This window comes from Salvelinus fontinalis, chromosome 21, assembly GCF_029448725.1.
Source record: "Salvelinus fontinalis isolate EN_2023a chromosome 21, ASM2944872v1, whole genome shotgun sequence".
Taxonomy (NCBI): domain Eukaryota; kingdom Metazoa; phylum Chordata; class Actinopteri; order Salmoniformes; family Salmonidae; genus Salvelinus; species Salvelinus fontinalis.
The window spans coordinates 510,954-538,047 of record NC_074685.1 but is presented as its reverse complement, the minus strand read 5'-3'; the positions used below and the strand labels follow the sequence as shown (position 1 = coordinate 538,047).

General features: G+C 45.0%; 1 protein-coding gene across 1 annotated transcript in view; it reads left to right on the top strand.

Moving 5' to 3' along the window:
• Positions 1 to 6,551: 6,551 nt before the first annotated feature.
• The window catches only part of LOC129818032 (methyl-CpG-binding domain protein 2-like), a 163,833-nt gene continuing 143,290 nt past the window's right edge, over positions 6,552 to 27,094 (top strand). The window contains exon 1 of the mRNA XM_055873558.1: positions 6,552 to 7,016. Within this exon, the coding sequence (XP_055729533.1) occupies positions 6,901 to 7,016 (116 nt within the window). The 5' untranslated portion in view covers positions 6,552 to 6,900. The remainder of the gene's footprint in view (positions 7,017 to 27,094) is intronic.

Sequence of the window (27,094 nt, the reverse complement as noted above, 5' to 3'; positions counted from 1 at the left end):
TTGGGAACCCATCCAGGCCACCATAGACCTACATTTACCTAGACAATACCAAGTCCCCATAGATAAACAAAATACCCTAGACAATACCAAATCCCCATAGATAAACAAAAAACCCTAGACAATACAAAACCCCTAGACAATACAAAACCCCTAGACAATACAAAACCCCTAGACAATACAAAACCCCTAGACAATACAAAACCCCTAGACAATACAAAACCCCTAGACAAGACAAAAACCCCTAGACAAGACAAAAACCCCTAGACAAGACAAAACCCCTAGACAAGACAAAAACCCTAGACAAGACAAAAACCCTAGACAAGACAAAAACCCTAGACAAGACAAAAACCCCTAGACACTACAAAAACCCCTAGACACTACAAAAACCCCTAGACACTACAAAAACCCCTAGACACTACAAAAACCCCTAGACACTACAAAAACCCCTAGACACTACAAAACCCCCTAGACACTACAAAAACCCCTAGACACTACAAAAACCCCTAGACACTACAAAAACACCTAGACAATACAAAAACCCCTAGACAATACAAAAGCTAAACAAACCACCTTTGTCCCACCCTGACCTAACCAAATAATAAAGACAGCAAATATAACTAAAGTCAGGGCGTGACACTAGTGATGGGGAAATTAAGCTTCCTGTGAAACATTGAGCATTTCTTGCCAATTGTGTCGAAAATATATTCATTACTGGAGACTTTGATCAACACGATGTACACTAGTGCCACCTGCTGGTTACATTATTTATTTATTTTATTTTTTAGAACAGCCAAATTATTATAACGCGTGCCCAGAGTAGCTTTTTTGGTCTTCTACCGAAACCAATAACAAACCAATCAGGTGGCTGTTCCACAAAAAACGTCTGACGTCATTGATCACTTGCTTCTGATTAAGTAATATAAGCGTCGCGCATACTACTTTTGAAAGTAAACCGCTTACCGACGTATGTAACCACGGTTATGTGATCTATCAGATCACCCCAATACGCATCCTTCCGTGCGGCAGGATACAGTCCGAGTAAGGATTTCAGATTAGTCCCGTCTACTGCTGTGGATGACTCCCGTTAAAAATAGCCCACTGTCACACCACTTACACCTCGTGTCCTATTATTTTGAGACGCAGTAGATCACCGACACAAAGAGGATTGGAGTGATCCAATACCTCACGTAACCGTGGTTAGATGCACTATTGTAAAGTGGCTGTTCCACTGGATGTCATAAGGCGAATGCACCAATTTGTAAGTCGCTCTGGATAAGAGCGTCTGCTAAATGACTTAAATGTAAATGTAAATGTTACATACTGTATCCTTCATTATGTAGTACTATACTGGATCACTAATATGATCTCTAATATGTTATCACAATTACCAGATCAATCACTGAACTAACCTGAACTAACCAAATCAAATCAAATTTTATTTGTCACATACACATGGTTAGCAGATGTTAATGCGAGTGTAGCGAAATGCTTGTGCTTCCAGTTCCGACGGCCAGACAAAAAGTAAAGTCCTGTAGGACTGAGATCAAGGCAGTCATGGTTGCTATCGTAACACCCAGCACGGCCGTCCCGACCTCATTGGCGGCGGCAACATTGACTTGATAGTACCTAAAAAAAATTGTTTTAAAGTTGTTAAACGATGCCCAACTGGCCTAGGTGCAAACCTCATTGGGGGGGGGGGGAACTCCTCAGAGCAGGGCCTGTAGAGTGCACCAGTACAGCAGAGATCAGAGGTCGGCCTGCCCTCTGATATGCTGTAGTAATAGTTTCCACAATCCAATGTGAGAGTCTGTTTTGATAAGCTGTTGCCCAGAACTCACTCTCACCATAGCAGATGAACATCTGACCAGACTGTTGTATTGTCTGTGTCAAATCAAATCCCCCCAAAATATTTGTCACATACACATGGTCAGCAGATGTTAATGCGAGTGTAGTGAAATGCTTGTGCTTCTAGTTCCGACAATGCAGTAATAACCAACGAGTAATCTAACCTAACAATTCCACAACTACTACCTTATACACACAAGTGTAAAGGGATAAAGAATATGTACATAAAAATATATGAATGAGTGATGGTACAGAACGGCATAGGCAAGATGCAGTAGATGGTATCGAGTACAGTATATACATATGAGATGAGTAATGTAGGGTATGTAAACATTATATGAAGTGGCATTGTTTAAAGTGGCTAGTGATACATTTTTTACATGAATGTTTACATTATTAAAGTGGCTGGAGTTGTGTCTGTGTAACAGAATGTCCAAGGCCAAGCGCAATTTGGGGAAAAACCAAGCTCACCTGCAGCCATGGGACGGGCGTATTCCGGACCAATGTAAGTGTCGGTTCACATGTACAGAGACGGAAACTGGTACAAAATATCAAGAAGGTAGATTACTTCTGATAGAGAGGCTAGCTGCTCCAAGCTATTGAATAGTAACAGGTATACTTCTGATAGAGTCTTCTGATCCAGAGGCTAGCTAGCTAGCTGCTCCAAGCTATTGAATAGCCGCGGGTATACTTCTGATAGAGTCTTCTGATCGAGAGGCTAGCTAGCTAGCTGCTCCAAGCTATTGAATAGTAACAGGTATACTTCTGATAGTCTTCTGATCCAGAGGCTAGCTAGCTAGCTGCTCCAAGCTATTGAATAGCCGCAGGTATACTTCTGATAGAGTCTTCTGATCGAGAGAATAGCTAGCTAGCTGCTCCAAGCTATTGAATAGTAACAGGTATACTTCTGATAGATCTTCTGATCGAGAGGCTAGCTGCTCCAAGCTATTGAATAGTAACAGGTATACTTCTGATAGATCTTCTGATCGAGAGGCTAGCTGCTCCAAGCTATTGAATAGCTGTGGGTATATTTCTGCGAGTATACACTCTAACATAGAGCTCTTACCAAGCGAATCCTCTCAGGAACACACTGAGTAAAAGAAGAGGGGGAAGTAATACGATGACCCCTGTATAGAGTAGGGTTGGGGTGGTGAGTTACCCCTGTATAGAGTAGGGTTGGGGTGGTGAGTTACCCCTGTATAGAGTAGGGTTGGGGTGGTGAGTTACCCCTGTATAGAGTAGGGTTGGGGTGGTGAGTTACCCCTGTATAGAGTAGGGTTGGGGTGGTGAGTTACCCCTGTATAGAGTAGGGTTGGGGTGGTGAGTTACCCCTGTATAGAGTAGGGTTGGGGTGATGAGTTACCCCTGTATAGAGTTGGGTTGGGGTGGTGAGTTACCCCTGTATAGAGTAGGGTTGGGGTGGTGAGTTACCCCTGTATAGAGTAGGGTTGGGGTGGTGAGTTACCCCTGTATAGAGTAGAGTTGGGGTGGTGAGTTACCCCTGTATAGAGTAGGGTTGGGGTGGTGAGTTACCCCTGTATAGAGTAGGGTTGGGGTGGTGAGTTACCCCTGTATAGAGTAGGGTTGGGGTGGTGAGTTACCCCTGTATAGAGTAGGGTTGGGGTGATGAGTTACCCCTGTATAGAGTAGGGTTAGGATGGTGAGTTACCCCTGTATAGAGTAGGGTTGGGGTGATGATTTACCCCTGTATAGAGTAGGGTTGGGGTGATGAGTTACCCCTGTATAGAGTAGGGTTGGGGTGATGAGTTACCCATGTATAGAGTTGGGTTAGGGTGGTGAGTTACCCCTGTATAGAGTAGGGTTGGGGTGGTGAGTTACCCCTGTATAGAGTAGGGTTGGGGTGGTGAGTTACCCCTGGATAGAGTAGGGTTGGGATGGTGAGTTACCCCTGTATAGAGTAGGGCTGGGGTGATGAGTTACCCCTGTATAGAGTAGGGTTGGGGTGATGATTTACCCCTGTATAGAGTAGGGTTGGGGTGATGAGTTACCCCTGTATAGAGTAGGGTTGGGGTGATGAGTTACCCCTGTATAAAGTTGGGTTGGGGTGGTGAGTTACCCCGTATAGAGTAGGGTTGGGGTGGTGAGTTACCCCTGTATAGAGTAGGGTTGGGGTGGTGAGTTACCCCTGTATAGAGTAGGGTTGGGGTGGTGAGTTACCCCTGTATAGAGTTGGGTTAGGGTGGTGAGTTACCCCTGTATAGAGTAGGGTTGGGGTGGTGAGTTACCCCTGTATAGAGTAGGGTTGGGGTGGTGAGTTACCCCGGTATAGAGTAGGGTTGGGGTGGTGAGTTACCCCTGTATAGAGTAGGGTTGGGCTGGTGAGTTACCCCTGTATAGAGTAGGGTTGGGGTGGTGAGTTACCCCTGTATAGAGTAGGGTTGGGCTGCTGAGTTACCCCTGTTTAGAGTAGGGTTGGGGTGGTGAGTTACCCCTGTATAGAGTAGGGTTGGGGTGGTGAGTTACCCCTGTATAGAGTAGGGTTGGGGTGGTGAGTTACCCCTGTATAGAGTTGGGTTAGGGTGGTGAGTTACCCCTGTATAGAGTAGGGTTGGGGTGGTGAGTTACCCCTGTATAGAGTAGGGTTGGGGTGGTGAGTTACCCCTGTATAGAGTAGGGTTGGGGTGGTGAGTTACCCCTGTATAGAGTAGGGTTGGGGTGGTGAGTTACCCCTGTATAGAGTAGGGTTGGGGTGGTGAGTTACCCCTGTATAGAGTAGGGTTGGGGTGGTGAGTTACCCCTGTATAGAGTAGGGTTGGGGTGGTGAGTTACCCCTGTATAGAGTAGGGTTGGGGTGGTGAGTTACCCCTGTATAGAGTAGGGTTGGGGTGGTGAGTTACCCCTGTATAGAGTAGGGTTGGGGTGGTGAGTTACCCCTGTATAGAGTAGGGTTGGGGTGGTGAGTTACCCCTGTATAGAGTAGGGTTGGGGTGGTGAGTTACCCCTGTATAGAGTAGGGTTGGGGTGGTGAGTTACCCCTGTATAGAGTAGGGTTGGGGTGGTGAGTTACCCCTGTATAGAGTAGGGTTGGGGTGGTGAGTTACCCCTGTATAGAGTAGGGTTGGGGTGGTGAGTTACCCCTGTATAGAGTAGGGTTTGGGTGGTGAGTTACCCCTGTATAGAGTAGGGTTGGGGTGGTGAGTTACCCCTGTATAGAGTAGGGTTGGGGTGGTGAGTTACCCCTGTATAGAGTAGGGTTGGGGTGGTGAGTTACCCCTGTATAGAGTAGGGTTGGGGTGGTGAGTTACCCCTGTATAGAGTAGGGTTGGGGTGGTGAGTTACCCCTGTATAGAGTAGGGTTGGGGTGGTGAGTTACCCCTGTATAGAGTAGGGTTTGGGTGGTGAGTTACCCCTGTATAGAGTAGGGTTGGGGTGGTGAGTTACCCCTGTATAGAGTAGGGTTGGGGTGGTGAGTTACCCCTGTATAGAGTAGGGTTGGGGTGGTGAGTTACCCCTGTATAGAGTAGGGTTGGGGTGGTGAGTTACCCCTGCATAGAGTAGGGTTGGGGTGGTGATTTACCCTTTACACCGTAAAGAGCTTTAGGTGTCTAGAAAAGTGCCATGTAAGTCCAATCAATTATTATTATTAAATGTTTTGCAATCTTACATAGCTTGAAGACCATGACTTTGTAGAGGTGGAAACTGGTACAAAATACCAAGAAGGTAGATTACAAGGCTATGAACAGTTCAGTGGAGGCTGGTGAGGGAAGTTACAGGAGGACAGGCTCAATGTATTGGCTTGAATGGAATCAATGGATACTGTTCTATTGATGCGATTCCAGCCACTACAATTCTGCCATCCTCCTACAGCTCCTCCCACCAGCCTCATCTGGTTAAGTGAAATAAATAATTATAGCAAGTGCCTAGGTGCCAAATAAAGTAACATGGTTGAAGTTATCTCTAAAATCTGCCTAAAATCTGCTAATTTCAAAAATATGAATTTCTGTGAAACTAAATCTTACTTGTGGATTTTGAAAAAATCGAATTAAATCTAAAATATTCTAAAATCAAGATGTGTCCATTTGTTTGTCTACATGCCATTTTAAAAACAAGGCCGATATTGCAGCAGTTTGAATAAGACATCCGAGTATCACTTTGGATTTCGATCGGTTGGTTTTATTATAGCTAATAAATAAGCAAATCATCGATAGATCACAAAATGTCTTTCCCGTCAGTCCGTCCCTGCAAGCCGGTCGCCGTCCGCGTCATCACATTCTCTCATCTGATTGGTGGAGAGAGCTGGCCCTCTGACTTTGTGGCTGTGGTAACTAGTGACGACCGAAATACGTCTTTAGGGCCTTGATGAGGAAAGCCAATGATAATACTCGCTGGAACATTCGAATTAAATACTGTTTTATTACATTGTCCATATTTTAGGAAGGATGGTGTTTTCTATGTAATTGTTATACCACAGCCATGGCTATAAGGGCTCCAGCTTTTGTCAAGTTAACGTCAAAAGTAGATTTTGTTTGCCTTTTTCAGCTAGCCCTAACCCTTTTCCTAGACCTTAAACCTAATTATCCTAACCTACTGCGCAAATTCTCCTAAACCTGACAAAAGCTGTATACCATCTAGTCAAACCCCCCCTAGTTACCGCCTTAGGGAGGGAGGGAGGTTGGGGGGGGGGGGGTAACCGAGAAGTGACGGGAGTGTTCCGAAAAGGCGGGGCGTTGCTCTGAGAACGGTTGCCAAGCGCCGGGTCAGTGTGTGGGAAGTGCTTTCGGAACGTCACTGTCACCGCCGCCGTTGGCCACGGAGATTACAACTACTGCGGTCACTCGCATTTTGGGATAGTTGAAGATCGAAGAGGAAACCTGTCAAAAAACCAAGGACTCAAAACATATATCTACCCACTAGTCCGGATACAATAGCGGAAATAAAAGTTTCGCTCCGGTTTAGTGGTTAGTTCAAACGGCTTTAGAGCTTCACTTTTAGATCGCCGAGTCAGGTGTATTTATTAAACACGTTGTAAACATATTCTTTGGCTTTTTGACTGAGTTGAACAGCGATTGATGTGATTCCCAATCATACAGCTACATGGTTATGGAGAAGAAGAGGATGGATTGCCCCTCACTGCCACCGGGCTGGAAAAAAGAAGAAGTGATCCGGAAGTCAGGGCTCAGTGCTGGCAAGAGTGATGTCTATTACTACAGGTAATGATCGATCGTGATGTTAGACAACACTAATGTTAGTTACCTTGCTTGATAAGTTCACAAGTTATGATAGCTGTTCGATTTTACCTATCACAACGCGTTTCCAAATTAAACAAAAAAATGTAGGCGAAAACTTACAAGTTAGCGATACCTTGAGTTTGGTCACCCACTTACGGTGCCACAATGTTGCTAATGCCAGCAGTGTAAACATTATATCAAAGCCCCCACATGTAACATTGTATCAATAACTCTCACATGTAACATTGTATCAATAACTCTCACATGTAACATTGTATCAATAACTCTCACATGTAACATTGTACCAATAACTCTCACATGTAACATTGTATCAATAACTCTCACATGTAACATTGTATCAATAACTCTCACATGTAACATTGTATCAATAACTCTCACATGTAACATTGTATCAATAACTCTCACATGTAACATTGTATCACATTTTTGTTTAGACAGCACAAGTTCATATCTAACCCAGTGTAGACTATAGAGGGGAGTTTTTATTCATGAAAACTCAACAGTTATAAAGTCTCATCATTATTTGGGTCACTTGGATTCTTGACCATGTCTTATCATGTGACTGATTGGAAATGCGTGATCTTGTTTGCAATCTAGGCTGAACTATTGGAACTCAGCCCTCTGTTTTAAAGTGCAATATCTGTGAGTAATTCCTTGGCAATGTAGCCTTCCAAGCATTGGTCCTTCTACAAAATGGTCTGTAAAACCCCATTGGTATTTTGGAACCACTGACGCCTGTCTATCCATTCAACTCTTCAAAGATCAATGACAGTGTTGTAACAGTAACTCATCCGTTGTTGCTATTAAAACGATCACCTCGTCAGACCATTACTGTGTTCCAGCTGTCTAATAGGTACTGTCTGGTCTATTAGAGATTTTAACCAACTTTAACTTGTCCGTACTTCCGCAATTTCCGACTTGGGAGACAACCAGTGTTTTCTAAATGTCTAGCCGCAGGGGGTTTGTTTGAATCTAGAAAATGCGTCGTTATTAAATTTGAAATGCATGTTTTGCTCCATGAATACAACAGTGTGTTCACCGCTGTCTTGTCAGTGTGTACACCGCTGTCTTGTCTGTGTGTACACCGCTGTCTTGTCTGTGTGTACACCGCTGTCTTGTCTGTGTGTACACCGCTGTCTTGTCAATGTGTACACCGCTGTCTTGTCTGTGTGTACACCGCTGTCTTGTCAGTGTGTACACCGCTGTCTTGTCAGTGTGTACACCGCTGTCTTGTCAGTGTGTTCACCGCTGTCTTGTCAGTGTGTACACCGCTGTCTTGTCTGTGTGTACACCGCTGTCTTGTCTGTGTGTACACCGCTGTCTTGTCTGTGTGTACACCGCTGTCTTGTCAGTGTGTACACCGCTGTCTTGTCTGTGTGTACACCGCTGTCTTGTCAGTGTGTACACCGCTGTCTTGTCAATGTGTACACCGCTGTCTTGTCAATGTGTACACCGCTGTCTTGTCAGTGTGTACACCGCTGTCTTGTCAATGTGTACACCGCTGTCTTGTCAATGTGTACACCGCTGTCTTGTCAGTGTGTACACCGCTGTCTTGTCTGTGTGTACACCGCTGTCTTGTCTGTGTGTACACCGCTGTCTTGTCTGTGTGTACACCGCTGTCTTGTCTGTGTGTACACCGCTGTCTTGTCTGTGTGTACACCGCTGTCTTGTCTGTGTGTACACCGCTGTCTTGTCTGTGTGTACACCGCTGTCTTGTCTGTGTGTACACCGCTGTCTTGTCTGTGTGTACACCGCTGTCTTGTCTGTGTGTACACCGCTGTCTTGTCTGTGTGTTCACCGCTGTCTTGTCTGTGTGTTCACCGCTGTCTTGTCAGTGTGTTCACCGCTGTCTTGTCTGTGTGTACACCGCTGTCTTGTCTGTGTGTTCACCGCTGTCTTGTCAGTGTGTACACCGCTGTCTTGTCAATGTGTACACCGCTGTCTTGTCTGTGTGTACACCGCTGTCTTGTCTATTTGAAATATTTTCTCATTGATTGAGAATGGTGGCTGTGCACGCCACAATGCCGCATGTCATGATGCCAATCAACTTTTCTCGAACAACGAGAGAAGATTTTAAAATAGACAAAGATACTGGCGTACACATTGTTGAATTACTTCATGGAGCAAAACAATTGTATTGTATTTAATAACGTTGAGTTTTCTAGATTCAGACAAACCCCCTGCAAGTAGACACGGACGTTAGAAAACATTGGTTCTGTTCCAAGTAAACCCCCTGCAAGTAGACACGGACGTTAGAAAACATTGGTTCTGTTCCAAGTAAACCCCCTGCAAGTAGACACGGACGTTAGAAAACATTGGTTCTGTTCCAAGTAAACCCCCTGCAACTAGACACGGACGTTAGAAAACATTGGTTCTGTTCCAAGTAAACCCCCTGCAAGTAGACACGGACGTTAGAAAACATTGGTTCTGTTCCAAGTAAACCCCCTGCAACTAGACACGGACGTTAGAAAACATTGGTTCTGTTCCAAGTAAACCCCCTGCAAGTAGACACGGACCTTTAGAAAACACTGGTTCTGTTCCAAGTAAACCCCCTGCAACTAGACACGGACGTTAGAAACACTGGTTCTGTTCCAAGTAAACCCCCTGCAACTAGACACGGACGTTAGAAAACATTGGTTCTGTTCCAAGTAAACCCCCTGCAAGTAGACACGGACGTTAGAAAACATTGGTTCTGTTCCAAGTAAACCCCCTGCAAGTAGACACGGACGTTAGAAAACATTGGTTCTGTTCCAAGTAAACCCCCTGCAAGTAGACACGGACGTTAGAAAACATTGGTTCTGTTCCAAGTAAACCCCCTGCAACTAGACACGGACCTTTAGAAAACACTGGTTCTGTTCCAAGTAAACCCCCTGCAACTAGACACGGACGTTAGAAAACATTGGTTCTGTTCCAAGTAAACCCCCTGCAACTAGACACGGACGTTAGAAAACATTGGTTCTGTTCCAAGTAAACCCCCTGCAACTAGACACGGACGTTAGAAACATTGGTTCTGTTCCAAGTAAACCCCCTGCAACTAGACACGGACGTTAGAAAACATTGGTTCTGTTCCAAGTAAACCCCCTGCAACTAGACACGGACGTTAGAAAACATTGGTTCTGTTCCAAGTAAACCCCCTGCAACTAGACACGGACGTTAGAAAACACTGGTTCTGTTCCAAGTAAACCCCCTGCAACTAGACACGGACGTTAGAAAACATTGGTTCTGTTCCAAGTAAACCCCCTGCAACTAGACACGGACGTTAGAAAACATTGGTTCTGTTCCAAGTAAACCCCCTGCAACTAGACACGGACGTTTAGAAAACACTGGTTCTGTTCCAAGTAAACCCCCTGCAACTAGACACGGACGTTAGAAAACATTGGTTCTGTTCCAAGTAAACCCCCTGCAAGTAGACACGGACGTTAGAAACATTGGTTCTGTTCCAAGTAAACCCCCTGCAACTAGACACGGACGTTAGAAAACACTGGTTCTGTTCCAAGTTGAGGAACTGTGGACAAGTTAAGGTTAGATAGGTACTGTTTGGTGTATCACAGAGTTTATCTAATCATTTGTATTTGTATGTATTATGGATACCCATTAGCTGCTGCCAAGGCTACTCTTCCTGGGGTCCAGCTAAATTAATGCACTTGTACATTTAAAAAAACAAACATTACAATACATTCACATCAGATTTCACAACACATTAAGTCTGTGCCCTCAGGCCACTACTCTACTACCACATATCTACACATATCTACAACACAAAATCCATGTGTACGTGTGTGTATAGTTCGTATGTCATCGTGCATTTATTTTCATGTGTCTGTGACTATGTTTGTGTTGCTTCACAGTCCCTGCTGTTCCATAAGGTGTTTTAATCTGTTTTTTAAATCTGATTCTACTGCTGCATCAGTTACTTAATGTGGAATAGAGTTCCATGTAGTCATGGCTCTATGTAGTACTGTGGAATAGAGTTCCATGTAGTCATGGCTCTATGTAGTACTGTGGAATAGAGTTCCATGTAGTCATGGCTCTATGTAGTACTGTGGAATAGAGTTCCATGTAGTCATGGCTCTATGTAGTACTGTGGAATAGAGTTCCATGTAGTCATGGCTCTATGTAGTACTGTGCGCCTCCCATAGTCTGTTCCGGACTTGGAGACTCTGAAGAGACCTCTGGTGGCATGTCTTGTGGAGTATGCATGGGTGTCCGAGCTGTGTGCCAGTAGTTCAAACAGGCAGCTCGGTGCATTCAACATGTCAATACTTCTCACAAATACAAGTAGTGATGAAGTCAATCTCATTTCCACTTTGAGCCAGGAGAGGTTAACATGCATATTATTAATATTAGCTCTCTGTGTACATCCAAGGGCCAGCAGTGCTGCCCTGTTCTGAGTCAATTGCAGTTTTCCTAAGTCCCTCTTTGTGGCACCTGACCACACGACTGAACAGTAGTCCAGGTGTGACAAACCTAGGACCTGCCTTGGGGGATAGTGTTGTTAAGAAGGCAGAGCAGCGCTTTATTATAGACAGACTTCTCCTCATCCAAGCTACTAATGTATCAATATGTTTTGACCATGACAGTTTACAGTCTAGGGTTACTACAAGCATTTTAGTCTCCTCAACTTGCTCAATTACCACTTTATTTTTTTACAATATTTAGTTTTGGTTCAGGGTTTAGTGAATGATTTGTCCCAAATACAATGCTTTTAGTTTAAAACAAATATTTAGGACTAATTTATTCCTTGCCACCCATTCTGAAACTAATTGCAGCTCTGTGTTAACTGTTGCAGTCATTTCAGTCGCTGTAGTAGCTGACGTGTATAGTGTTGAGTCATCCGCATACATAGACACACTTTATTCAAAGCCAGTGGCTTGTCATTAGTAAAGATTATAAACAGTAAGGGGCCTAAACAGCTGCCTTGGGGAATTCCTGATTCTACCTGGATTATGTTGGAGAGGTTTCCATTAAAGAACACCCTCTGTGTTCTGTTAGACAGGTAACTCTTTATCCACATTATAGCAGGGGGTGTAAAGCCGTAACGGATGTTTTTCCAGCAACAGACTATGATTGATGTCAAAAGCCACGCTGAAGTCCTCCAAAACAGCCCCCACAATGTTTATATCATCAATTTCTCTCAGCCAATCTGTCATTTGTGTAAGTGCTGTGCTTGTTGAATGTCCTTCCCTATAAGTGTGATGAAAGTCTGTTGTTATTTTTTAACTGTAAAATAGCATTGTATCTAGTCAGACACAATTTTTTCCAAAAGTACAAAGGGTTCGTTACAGGCTGATTGGTCAGCTATTTGAGCCAGTAAAGGGGGCTTTATTATCCTTAGGTTGGGGAATGACTTTTGCTTCCCTCCAGGCCTGAGGGCACACACTTTCTAGTAGGATTAAATTGAAGACGTGGCTAATATGAGTGGCAATATCGTCCTCAATTATCCGCAGTACTTTTCCATCCAAGTTGTCAGACCCCGGTGGCTTGTCATTGTTGATAGATAACAATCATTTTTTTCACCTCTTCTACACTTACTTTACGGATTTCAAAATCACAATGATTGTCCTTCATAATTTGGTCAGATATACTTGGATGTGTAGTGTCAGCGTTTGTTGCTGGCATGTCATCCCTAAGTTTGCTCATCTCGCCATTGAAAAAAGCATTAAAGTAGTTGGCCATATCAATGTGTTTTGTGATGAATGAGCCATCTTATTCAATAAATGATGGAGACGAGTTTGCTTATTTTCTCCAGGGTGCTCCAAAGCTTTTTACTATCATTCTTTATGTCATTAATCTTTGTTTCATAGTGTTGCTTCTTCTTCTTTTTATTCAGTTTAGTCACATGATTTCGCAATTTGCAGTACGTTTCCCAATCGGTTGGGCTGCCAGACTTATTTTCCATTCCTTTTGCCTCATCCCTCTCAACCATACAGCTTTTAAATTCCTTATCAATCCATGGGGATTTAACCATTTTTTACCAGTCATTTTCTTAGTGGGTACGTGCTTATTAGTAACTGGGATAAGCAATTTCATAAATGTGTCAAGTGCATCGTCTGGTTCCTTGTCATTACACACCACGAGCCAACAAATATTCGTTACATCAACAACATAGGAATCACTACAAAGCTTCTTGTATGACCTCTTATACACTATATTAGGCCCAGTCTTTGTAACTTTGGTTTTCCTAGATATGGCTGCTATATTAGGATCAATACATCTTATGGATTTGGATACTGCTTGCAAACAAATTTCTGGAGCACTGGTAAAGATGTGATCAATATATGTTGATGATTTCATCCCTGTGCTGTTTGTAACTATCCTGATAGGTTGATTGATAACCTGAACCAGGTTGCAGGCACTAGTTACAGTTTTAAGCTTTCTCTTGAGTGGGCAGCTTGATGAAAGCCAGTCAATATTTAAATTCACCTAGAAAATATACATCTCTGTTGATATCGCATATATTATCAAGAATTTCACATGTTATCCAGATACTGTTAGCACTTGGTGGTCAATAGCAGCTTCCCACCAGAACGGGCTTTAGGTGAGGCAGATGAACCTGTAGCCATATTACTTCAACAGTATTTAACATGAGATCCTCTCTAATCTTTACAGGAATGTGGTTCTGAATATTAACAGGCACACCTCCACGTTTGGATAATAATGCCTATCAAACAGCTGGAACAGAGTAATAGTCTCACTAGGTGATTTAGTTTTAATAGAAACAATAGACGAGTTACTGTAGAAGGTGAAGGTCTACAACACTGTCATTGAGCTTTGAAGAGTTGTATCTATAAGCAGCAGTGGTTCCAAAATACCAATGGGGTTTTATGGACCATTTTTTTTAGAAGGACCAATGCTGGAAGGATACATTGCCAAGGAATTACTCACAGATATTGTACTTTAAACAGAGGGCTGAGTTCCAAGTCGGGAATTGAGAATGTGTAGCCAAGGTTGGTCGGTAATTCTCTGTTGCTACACCGAACAGTAGCAAACCTGTAACGGCTAACGGACCATCGCATGGGGCGGCAGGTAGCCTAGTGGTTAGAGCGTTGGACTAGTAACCGAAAGGTTGCAAGATCGAATCCCTGAGTTGACAAGGTAAAAATCTGTTGTTCTGTCCCTTGAACAAGGCAGTTAACCCACTGTTCCCTGGTAGGCCGTCATTGTAAATAAGAATTTGTTTTTAACTGACTTGCCTAGTTAAATAAAGGTTAAATAAAATTAGCCCGTTACAATCTGCTAGTTACATCTATTGGCGAGCCAATGCAGGTTCCTCAATTCCAGGTGTGACCTGAATTTGTCCAACTTGTTGCTGACTGTATATGTGTTTGTATGTGTCGGTGTGTGTTTGTATGTGTCGGTTTGTGTTTGTGTGTGTCGGTTTGTGTTTGAGAGCAGTCAAGATTCAAACAAATCAATACTATGAAAGTTGTCAACATGTGTGTGTTCTTGTGATCAATGTGTTTTCCTTACACCTGAGAAAATCAAAGAGAAACGGAGCTCAAGCTATTCATTCTCCTCCCTTGAATCCCAATTAGTCAATTATCAGATTAATATTCATTCTCCTCCCTTGAATCCCAATTAGTCAATTATCAGATTAATATTCATTCTCCTCCCTTGAATCCCAATTAGTCAATTATCAGATTAATATTCATTCTCCTCCCTTGAATCCCAATTAGTCAATTATCAGATTAATATTCATTCTCCTCCCTTGAATCCCAATTAGTCAATTATCAGATTAATATTCATTATCCTCTCTTGAATCCCAATTAGTCAATTATCAGATTAATATTCATTCTCCTCCCTTGAATCCCAATTAGTCAATTATCAGATTAATATTCATTATCCTCTCTTGAATCCCAATTAGTCAATTATCAGATTAATATTAATTATCCTCCTTTGGATCCCAACGATTCAATCGTCATGTTTGTTCCAGATAACATCTGTAATTATCAGAGCATAGACAATTTACAACATGCTAGGCCATGCATGCTTCCCTCATCCCCCTCCCCAGCTCAGTGTTTTTGAAGGCAAAGCCCTCTGGGCTCGGCTAGCGCCTCTGCAGTGTGAGTACGGCTGCCTTGCATCCTGGGACCAAAAGGCCAATGAGCCTGTCTGTGTATGTACTCTACAGCCAAGCCCCTCCCTCCCTCCACTTGGTGAAAAACATGCCTCATTCTTATTCCAATGGAGTGTGATCCCAGCAGCATGTGATGATCGTGTGCTGTGTAGACCCTGTGTATTAGTGGGGAGCTGTGTAGCGTAGATCTGTGTGAAAGCGTGTGAGGCCTGTGTGACTGTCGGTGAGTAAGGGCAACGGATGGTCTGAGGAGCGGGCCTTGTGGGCAGTGTGTAGTTTGTTGGGTCGTTCCATTTGATTTCAATCCCCTTTTATTGACCGCACCCCATTTTGATTTGAATAAAACTTTCTATACATAGTTGGCCAATGTTGAAGTGGTCAGAAAGTAACTTTTTGGACCTGAATGACAAAACATTTAGGAGTTTCGACCAACCAGTGCTCCCGCAAATTGGCTAACCGCGCTATCTGCATTGTGTCCCACCACCCACCACCCACCAACCCCTCTTTAGACTACTGCTACTCTCTGTTCATCATATATGCATAATCACTTTAACCATATCTACATGTACATACTACCTTAATCAGCCCGACTAACCGGTGTCTGTATATAGCCTCTCTACTGTATATAGCCTCTCTCCTGTATATAGCCTCTCTACTGTATATAGCCTCTCTACTGTATATAGCCTCTCTCCTGTATATAGCCTCTCTCCTGTATATAGCCTCTCTACTGTATATAGCCTCTCTACTGTATATAGCCTCTCTACTGTATATAGCCTCTCTACTGTATATAACCTCTCTCCTGTATATAGCCTCTCTCCTGTATATAGCCTCTCTCCTGTATATAGCCTCTCTACTGTATACAGCCTCTCTACTGTATATAGCCTCTCTACTGTATATAGCCTCTTTACTGTATATAGCCTCTCTACTGTATGTAGCCTCGCTGCTTTTATAGCCTCGCTACTGTATATAGCCTCTCTACTGTATATAGCCTCTCTACTGTATATAGCCTCTCTACTGTATGTAGCCTCTCTACTGTATGTAGCCTCTCTACTGTATGTAGCCCCTCTACTGTATGTAGCCTCTCTACTGTATGTAGCCTCTCTACTGTATATAGCCTCTACTGTATATAGCCTCGCTACTGTATATAGCCTGTCTTTTTACTGTTGTTTTATTTCTTTACTTACCTATTGTTCACCTAATACATTTTTTTGCACTATTGGTTAGAGCCTGTAAGTAAGCATTTCACTGTAAGGTCTACTACACCTGTTGTATTCAGCATTTCACTGTGAGGTCTACTACACCTGTTGTATTCAGCATTTCACTGTGAGGTCTACCTACACCTGTTGTATTTGGCGCACGTGACAAATAAACGTTGATTTGATTTGAGTTGTAGGTGGTCAAAGTTGACCAATTTTACATATGTGCATTTCCATGTAAAAGGACCCATGGGCACCGACATGTGAAGTTTACAGGAGCATGTCAAATTAAAATCTACTATAAATCTATATTTTGCAGAATTTAAGGCATATATACATTTTTCAACCCTTTTCCATTTTAAAAATTAGGAATAAGCAAAGGCTTTGATTTCTGGTCAATCAGATGGACACAGAGTCTTAGACAACATTTACCATTTTAAAAACCCTTAAAAGGTATTACAAATATACGTTTTCTTCTGTAGGTTTAAGAAAACATTGCCTTTATAGTATTCCGTTAGCAAAAACCCAGATTTCTTTTAAAATATTTTCTAATTTCTCTCCTTCCATTAGGGAGGATACGGAAAGTTTACAGAAGTAACAAGTAGGGCCTCCCGAGTGGCGCAGCGGTCTAACACACTGCATCGCAGTGCTTGAGGCGTCACTACAGACTCGGGTTCGATCCCAGGCTGTGTCGCAACCGGCCGTGCCCGGGAGTCCCAAAGGGTGGGGGCACAATTGGCCCAGCTTCGTCCGGGTTAGGGGAGGGTTTGACCGTGGGGGGGGCTTACCTTTTTAAACACCCGCCCGCTTAACCCGGAAGCCAGCCGCACCAATGCGTCGGAGGAAACACCGTGAAGATGACAACCAAAGTCAGCCTCCTGGCTTTCGGGTTAAGGGTGCGGGTGCTAAAATGTGCGGTTTGGCGGGTCATGTTTCATAGGACGCATGACTTGACCTTTGCCCTCTCCCGAGCCTGTTGGAGAGTTGCAGGGATCAGACGATTGTAATTGGATCGCAATTGGATATCACGAAATTGGGGGGGGAGGGAAGCAGGGGAGGGAGTAACCAATTAGTTAGTGTTTTTACTGATATCAAGTTTGTTTATTAAATGTTAAGTGATTTAAAACTCGTAATTCGGTTACCAAATTGGCTACAGTTGGATCCTCTCTCTCTCTCCAACTCGCCCTCCCTCCCCTGCAGCGCAACTTAAGTGAGGTGATCAAGTTACACTTGTATGAAATTCACTACTAATATTTGCTAGCTATATTGTCTTATAACTTTTTAAGTTATTAACAATCTAAGATGTGCCAAATAAATTCTCTCCAGCAAGGTTTTGCTAATGTTAGTTAAGTGGCTAACATTAGCTTGCAAGATCAAGCTTCTTGGTAACAGCAGCAGAGACAATCTTCTCCTGGATTCAGATCCCTGCGGTCTAATATTTGTTTTGTGTTTGCTGCACACTGCGTTTCGAGATACTTGAGCTGGGTTGTCTGTCCTAGTAGTAAATCATAATTGAATTCCTTAATACTCGTTAGCATTTACCTAGCATCCACTATGAGAATTCCTTAGTACTTGTTAGCATTTACGTAGCATCCGCTATGAGAATTCCTTAGTACTCGTTAGCATTTACGTAGCATCTGCTATAAGAATTCCTTAGTACTCGTTAGCTTTTACCTAGCATCTGCTATGAGAATTCCTTAGTACTTGTTAGCTTTTACCTAGCATCTGCTATGAGAATTCCTTAGTACTCGTTAGCATTTACCTAGCATCCGCTATGAGAATTCCTTAGTACTCGTTAGCATTTACCTAGCATCCGCTATGAGAATTCCTTAGTACTTGTTAGCATTTACCTAGCATCCGCTATGAGAATTCCTTAGTACTCGTTAGCATTCTGGTAAACGGTAATACTGTAATATTCCTGAATGGCACAGGCGCGATATGGAAATCTGCATACCGCCCAAGCCTAATTTACAGGTACAAACATCCTCACCCACTGAGCACCATTTGGCCAGTGGGCAAACAGTAGGCAAACATTTGGCCAGTGGGCAAATTTTAAACCAATCATAGATGTCTGTTTCAGAAGTTTGGACATAACAGTACAGTAAAGAAAAGTACAGTACACTAGAGTAGAGTATAATGTGATGTGCTCTGCTGTACTGTGATGTCTATGTTTCAAAAGTTAGGACGTTTTTTGGCATTCAGGTCCAGAAATGTACTTTCTGACCACATCAACCATGCATAGAAATGTTTCTTTCAAATCATAAAGGGGTGTGGTCAAAAAAGTGATGAAAATCAAATGGAATGACCCGGTTGTGACATCCTGTACGGGGCTCGATTTCCCAGAAGCATCTCAAGGCTAAGTTCATCGTTAGAACCTTCGTAGGAGCATCGTTAAATCTCTTCTTAACTGTGTTATGAAACCCGTAACTAGTCTACGGACATTGTTGCACTCGCTTTGTCTAGGGGTCCTAGTCTTAGTTACATGGTCTGTAACCTGACTGGTTATGTCTAGGGGTCCTAGTCTTAGTTACATGGTCTGTAACCTGACTGGTTATGTCTAGGGGTCCTAGTCTTAGTTACATGGTCTGTAACCTGACTCGTTATGTCTAGGGGTCCTAGTCCTAGCTACATGGTCTGTAAACTAAATGAATGTCTGCATTTATGTAAGAAATCAGCGTTTGAAGACCGTGTGGGATGTGCCCAAGAGACAGCAACTTACTAAGTCCAGGGGCCAGCTCTGTCCTGACCTCCTGGTTGGCCAGTACAAGCGGTTTATGATGTGTTCAGATGGTGAGGAAACATAAATATGTATGAAAAGAAAGCCACACAGACATGCCTAAACTAAAGATTGAAAACTATAACCAGCTCTGCCAGCTGGGACACTGACTGACCGTCACCCTAAAGAAAAGTACAATTACACGGTCATGTTATTTACAAAGCTTTCAATCATATTCTAGGCCTTTATTTCAAAACATCACATACATCTCTACATATTTCGCCAACCTACAGTGTCCCTTTGAATCGCTATTCACTAATATTCCAAACATCACAGCTCGCACCTGGACAAGGTTTCTGCTGCCCCCTGGGGGTGGAGTGTGGAAGTGTATCCTGTAGAGTGTGTTTGTCTATGTCCTGATAAGAACCTTTGTCCCCATATCAGAATATGTAGAATAGATTGTCGGCCCGGGTTTCCCCTTGTTCACAAAGCGAGGTCTCTGCATGTCGTTGGTGCTCAGAACATTGGGGGAGTGGTGTCGTTGGGTAGGTTTAAGGTTCTGTCTGTGGTTGTGGCTGTGTGTCGGGTGGGTGGGGGGGGGGTTGGGTAGGTTTAAGGTTCTGTCTGTGGTTGTGGCTGTGTGTCGGGGGGGGGGGGTTGGGTAGGTTTAAGGTTCTGTCTGTGGTTGTGGCTGTGTGTCGGGGGGGGGGTGGGGGGTTGGGGGGTTGGGTAGGTTTAAGGTTCTGTCTGTGGTTGTGGCTGTGTGTCGGGGGGGGGGTGGGGGGTTGGGGGGTTGGGTAGGTTTAAGGTTCTGTCTGTGGTTGTGGCTGTGTGTCGGGGGGGGGGGGGGGGGGGCAGTTGGGTAGGTTCTGTCTGTGGTTGTGGCTGTGTGTCGGGGGGGGGGGGTTGGGTAGGTTCTGTCTGTGGTTGTGGCTGTGTGTCGGGGGGGGGGGGTTGGGTAGGTTTAAGGTTCTGTCTGTGGTTGTGGCTGTGTGTCGGGGGGGGGGGGGGGGTTGGGTAGGTTCTGTCTGTGGTTGTGGCTGTGTGTCGGGGGGGGTGGGGGGGGGGTTGGGTAGGTTTAAGGTTCTGTCTGTGGTTGTGGCTGTGTGTCGGGGGGGGTGGGGGGGGGTTGGGTAGGTTCTGTCTGTGGTTGTGGCTGTGTGTCGGGGGGGGTGGGGGGGGGTTGGGTAGGTTCTGTCTGTGGTTGTGGCTGTGTGTCGGGGGGGTTGGGTAGGTTTAAGGTTCTGTCTGTGGTTGTGGCTGTGTGTCGGCGGGGGGGGGGGGGGGGTTGTAAAACGAGCCCATGTTGTTGGTTGGTACTCGCGTTAATGCATGTGTTGTCCCCTCGCTGCCTCACTGACAGTAGGCTAGGTTAACCTCTGTGAATAATGTTAGGCAGCAACTGTTCTCGCTCCCCAGCCATATGCTGCATGGCCTCTTTTCACACCTGGGATCAAAGCGCTCTTGTTCACTCTCAAACTGATCTTAGATCACATACTGACGCTCGTCCCTCTTGTTCACTCTCGAACTGATCTTCGATCACATACTGACGCTCGTCCCTCTTGTTCACTCTCAAACTGATCTTCGATCACATACTGACGCTCGTCCCTCTTGTTCACTCTCATACTGATCTTAGATCACATACTGACGCTCGTCTTTATGATGTCATAGGTTACCCAAACTGACCCAGCTATCAGTGAGATCTGGGTCTAGGTGTAGGCTGCCTGTGGCTCACGGTCCGTCACCTCCCTCTCTCTCTCTCTCTCTGTGTTTATTGTTCTGCTCTTATCTTCCCGTCTTCTCCATGTCGTTTCGTACACAGTGCCGAATGAACCAGAAGTCTGTGGACTGAACCAAACCAGTCACACCATTTCCGAGATCCATGAGACCCAAACGAGTTTCTATTACGTCGTTACTTTTTGAAAGCGACAACTTTTAGGACACCTTAGGCCTTATTTTGAGGAATAGGCCACTGTTGATAACTTTGAAATTGGTCTTAAAGCTTTTATGACGGGCCAATTAGGATGATGGGTTAGGGGGCCATTTTGTTATCAACGTGGAGGGATTTGTTCCCACCGCTCATGGATCATATCTTTCTTAATAAAACTTCGATTGATTAAACTTTGTCATTTAGATGTTTCTATGGATGTAGTTGGTTATCTCAACACTAGTCGCTAACTTGTGTTGTTTTTTAAAACTCTTTAAGCTATTTTTTGTGATGGAATTCCGTTATTCATTCATGGCTTGATGGGGGAGAAACATGCATAGTAATGTCTTGCCCAAAGTCATGTTCAAACCTATGGACTGGAGAGAGAGATGCGAACTCAGCTTGATGCAAGACAGTTCAGAAGTGTCTGTTTTTATAAATATATATCTTAAAAATAAATAAAAAATTGATTAGGTTTTAGGCTGTAAGGCCCCTTGCATCTGATAGAAAATATCAGACAGATAGACAGGACATAGCCTAGCGACAGACAAACAGACAGACAGGACATAGCCTAGCAACAGACAGACAGACAGACAGACAGGACATAGCCTAGCGACAGACAGACAGACAGGACATAGCCTAGCGACAGACAGACAGACAGACAGACAGGACATAGCCTAGCGACAGACAGACAGGACATAGCCTAGCGACAGACAGACAGACAGACAGGACATAGCCTAGCGACAGACAGACAGACAGACAGGACATAGCCTAGCGACAGACAGACAGACAGACAGAGAGACAGAAAATAATATTTTCTATCTCCTGCTCTCACTCTAACTAGACATTTTACGCTGCTTTGGTGGAATTCTCTGCTCGGTTTAGCCTACATTCCTCTCTTGTGTTCTGTGTGTATATATTTATTGAAATAGGCTATAGCAAATAGGAATAGGCTGTTTACTCGTGTACTCTTTACTGCGCGCCGCCAGTCAAGGTCCGATAGGCTAAACCAACGTCTTGTCACGCCTGTCAGTCATCGGAATATCGGCCAACCCTCAGGCCTATGGATCAGAATTCTGAGACGTTAGGCTCCTCTTTAACGTATGTATCTAGAGGACTAAATCTGTCAACAGAAGGCAGACAACAAGTCCTCAGCCAGCCAGCCAGCCAGCCAGCCAGCTCAAGCGGAAGGGTTGAGGGGGAAGCAGCAGAGAGAGTCACCACGGCCACGTAGAAGAGACAGCTCTGTGTGCCATTGTGAAAAGCAGCTGTGTGGTGACTGAAGTGAAGGGTTAACTGCCTTAGCGTGCGCTGGCTGGGTTCAGGGTTGTTCACTCACCTCAGCGTGCTGTACAGGCTGTACTGTATGCAGCTTAGAGCCACTGCTCCCACAACGCTCTGCTCAGCGCTAAGCTACTGACCTATATGTCACTGTCTGTCTGTTCTAGCTAGGCTATGTCCTGTCTGTCTGTCTGTCTGTCTGTCTGTCTGTCTGTCTGTTCTAGCTAGGCTATGTCCTGTCTGTCTGTCTGTCTGTCTGTTCTAGCTAGGCTATGTCCTGTCTGTCTGTCTGTCTGTCTGTTCTAGCTAGGCTATGTCCTGTCTGTCTGTCTGTCTGTCTGTTCTAGCTAGGCTATGTCCTGTCTGTCTGTCTGTCTGTCTGTCTGTCTGTTCTAGCTAGGCTATGTCCTGTCTGTCTGTCTGTCTGTCTGTCTGTCTGTCTGTTCTAGCTAGGCTATGTCCTGTCTGTCTGTCTGTCTGTTCTAGCTAGGCTATGTCCTGTCTGTCTGTCTGTCTGTCTGTTCTAGCTAGGCTATGTCCTGTCTGTCTGTCTGTCTGTCTGTTCTAGCTAGGCTATGTCCTGTCTGTCTGTCTGTCTGTCTGTCTGTCTGTCTGTCTGTTCTAGCTAGGCTATGTCCTGTCTGTCTGTCTGTCTGTCTGTCTGTCTGTCTGTTCTAGCTAGGCTATGTCCTGTCTGTCTGTCTGTCTGTCTGTTCTAGCTAGGCTATGTCCTGTCTGTCTGTCTGTCTGTCTGTCTGTTCTAGCTAGGCTATGTCCTGTCTGTCTGTCTGTCTGTCTGTCTGTCTGTCTGTCTGTCTGTTCTAGCTGGGCTATGTCCTGTCTGTCTGTCTGTCTGTCTGTCTGTTCTAGCTGGGCTATGTCCTGTCTGTCTCTGTCTGTCTGTCTGTCTGTTCTAGCTGGGCTATGTCCTGTCTGTCTGTTCTAGCTGGGCTATGTCCTGTCTGTCTGTCTGTCTGTCTGTCTGTCTGTTCTAGCTAGGCTATGTCCTGTCTGTCTGTCTGTCTGTTCTAGCTAGGCTATGTCCTGTCTGTCTGTCTGTCTGTCTGTCTGTTCTAGCTAGGCTATGTCCTGTCTGTCTGTCTGTCTGTTGCTAGGCTATGTCCTGTCTGTTTGTCTGTCGCTAGGCTATGTCCTGTCTGTCTGTCTGTCTGTCTGTCTGTCTGTCTGTCTGTCTGTCTGTCTGTCTGTCTGTCGCTAGGCTATGTCCTGTCTGTCTGTCTGTCTGTCTGTTGCTAGGCTATGTCCTGTCTGTTTGTCTGTCGCTAGGCTATGTCCTGTCTGTCTGTCTGTTGCTAGGCTATGTCTGTCTGTCTGTCTGTCTGTCTGTCGCTAGGTCTATGTCTGTCTGTCTGTCTGTCTGTCTGTCTGTCTGTCTGTCTGTCTGTCTGTCTGTCTGTCTGTCTGTCTGTCGCTAGGTCTATGTCTGTCTGTCTGTTCTAACTAGGTTATGTCTGTCTGTCTGTCTGTCTGTCTGTCTGTCTGTCTGTCTGTCTGTCTGTCTGTCTGTCTGTCTGTCTGTCTGTCTGTCCGTCCGTCCGTCCGTCCGTCCGTCCGTCCGTCCGTCCGTCCGTCCGTCCGTCCGTCCGTCCGTCCGTCCGTCCGTCCGTCCGTCCGTCCTAACTAGGCTATGTCTGTGTTCTAAATGGCACCTACGAAAGTCATCAAAACCCCAACCACCCAAGTCATAGACAACTTTGTCTGCTGCCATACGGCAAGATGTACCAGTACATCAAGTCTGACACCAACAGGCTCCAGTATCCCTGTCCCCTATACATATCTACTTCCATCACTCCAGTATCCCTGTCCCCTATACATATCTACCTCCATCACTCCAGTATCCCTGTCCCCTATACATATCTACCTCCATCACTCCAGTATCCCTGTCCCCTATACATATCTACCTCCATCACTCCAGTATCCCTGTCCCCTATACATATCTACCTCCATCACTCCAGTATCCCTGTCCCCTATACATATCTACCTCCATCACTCCAGTATCCCTGTCCCCTTCCCCCTATACATATCTACCTCCATCACTCCAGTATCCCTGTCCCCTATACATATCTACCTCCATCACTCCAGTATCCCTGTCCCCTATACATATCTACCTCCATCACTCCAGTATCCCTGTCCCCTATACATATCTACCTCCATCACTCCAGTATCCCTGTCCCCTATACATATCTACCTCCATCACTCCAGTATCCCTGTCCCCTATACATATCTACCTCCATCACTCCAGTATCCCTGTCCCCTATACATATCTACCTCCATCACTCCAGTATCCCTGTCCCCTATACATATCTACCTCCATCACTCCAGTATCCCTGTCCCCTATACATATCTACCTCCATCACTCCAGTATCCCTGTCCCCTATACATATCTACCTCCATCACTCCAGTATCCCTGTCCCCTATACATATCTACCTCCATCACTCCAGTATCCCTGTCCCCTATACATATCTACCTCCATCACTCCAGTATCCCTGTCCCCTTCCCCCTATATATATCTACCTCCATCACTCCAGTATCCCTGTCCCCTATACATATCTACCTCCATCACTCCAGTATCCCTGTCCCCTTCCCCCTATACATATCTACCTCCATCACTCCAGTATCCCTGTCCCCTTCCCCCTATACATATCTACCTCCATCACTCCAGTATCCCTGTCCCCTATACATATCTACCTCCATCACTCCAGTATCCCTGTCCCCTATACATATCTACCTCCATCACTCCAGTATCCCTGTCCCCTATACATATCTACCTCCATCACTCCAGTATCCCTGTCCCCTTCCCCCTATACATATCTACCTCCATCACTCCAGTATCCCTGTCCCCTATACATATCTACCTCCATCACTCCAGTATCCCTGTCCCCTATACATATCTACCTCCATCACTCCAGTATCCCTGTCCCCTATACATATTTACCTCCATCACTCCAGTATCCCTGTCCCCTATACATATCTACCTCCATCACTCCAGTATCCCTGTCCCCTATACATATCTACCTCCATCACTCCAGTATCCCTGTCCCCTATACATATCTACCTCCATCACTCCAGTATCCCTGTCCCCTTCCCCCTATACATATCTACCTCCATCACTCCAGTATCCCTGTCCCCTATACATATCTACCTCCATCACTCCAGTATCCCTGTCCCCTTCCCCCTATACATATCTACCTCCATCACTCCAGTATCCCTGTCCCCTATACATATCTACCTCCATCACTCCAGTATCCCTGTCCCCTATACATATCTACCTCCATCACTCCAGTATCCCTGTCCCCTTCCCCCTATACATATCTACCTCCATCACTCCAGTATCCCTGTCCCCTATACATATCTACCTCCATCACTCCAGTATCCCTGTCCCCTATACATATCTACCTCCATCACTCCAGTATCCCTGTCCCCTATACATATCTACCTCCATCACTCCAGTATCCCTGTCCCCTATACATATCTACCTCCATCACTCCAGTATCCCTGTCCCCTATACATATCTACCTCCATCACTCCAGTATCCCTGTCCCCTATACATATCTACCTCCATCACTCCAGTATCCCTGTCCCCTATACATATCTACCTCCATCACTCCAGTATCCCTGTCCCCTTCCCCCTATACATATCTACCTCCATCACTCCAGTATCCCTGTCCCCTATACATATCTACCTCCATCACTCCAGTATCCCTGTCCCCTTCCCCCTATACATATCTACCTCCATCACTCCAGTATCCCTGTCCCCTATACATATCTACCTCCATCACTCCAGTATCCCTGTCCCCTATACATATCTACCTCCATCACTCCAGTATCCCTGTCCCCTATACATATCTACCTCCATCACTCCAGTATCCCTGTCCCCTATACATATCTACCTCCATCACTCCAGTATCCCTGTCCCCTATACATATCTACCTCCATCACTCCAGTATCCCTGTCCCCTTCCCCCTATACATATCTACCTCCATCACTCCAGTATCCCTGTCCCCTATACATATCTACCTCCATCACTCCAGTATCCCTGTCCCCTATACATATCTACCTCCATCACTCCAGTATCCCTGTCCCCTATACATATCTACCTCCATCACTCCAGTATCCCTGTCCCCTATACATATCTACCTCCATCACTCCAGTATCCCTGTCCCCTATACATATCTACCTCCATCACTCCAGTATCCCTGTCCCCTATACATATCTACCTCCATCACTCCAGTATCCCTGTCCCCTATACATATCTACCTCCATCACTCCAGTATCCCTGTCCCCTATACATATCTACCTCCATCACTCCAGTATCCCTGTCCCCTATACATATCTACCTCCATCACTCCAGTATCCCTGTCCCCTATACATATCTACCTCCATCACTCCAGTATCCCTGTCCCCTTCCCCCTATATATATCTACCTCCATCACTCCAGTATCCCTGTCCCCTATACATATCTACCTCCATCACTCCAGTATCCCTGTCCCCTTCCCCCTATACATATCTACCTCCATCACTCCAGTATCCCTGTCCCCTTCCCCCTATACATATCTACCTCCATCACTCCAGTATCCCTGTCCCCTATACATATCTACCTCCATCACTCCAGTATCCCTGTCCCCTATACATATCTACCTCCATCACTCCAGTATCCCTGTCCCCTATACATATTTACCTCCATCACTCCAGTATCCCTGTCCCCTATACATATCTACCTCCATCACTCCAGTATCCCTGTCCCCTATACATATCTACCTCCATCACTCCAGTATCCCTGTCCCCTTCCCCCTATACATATCTACCTCCATCACTCCAGT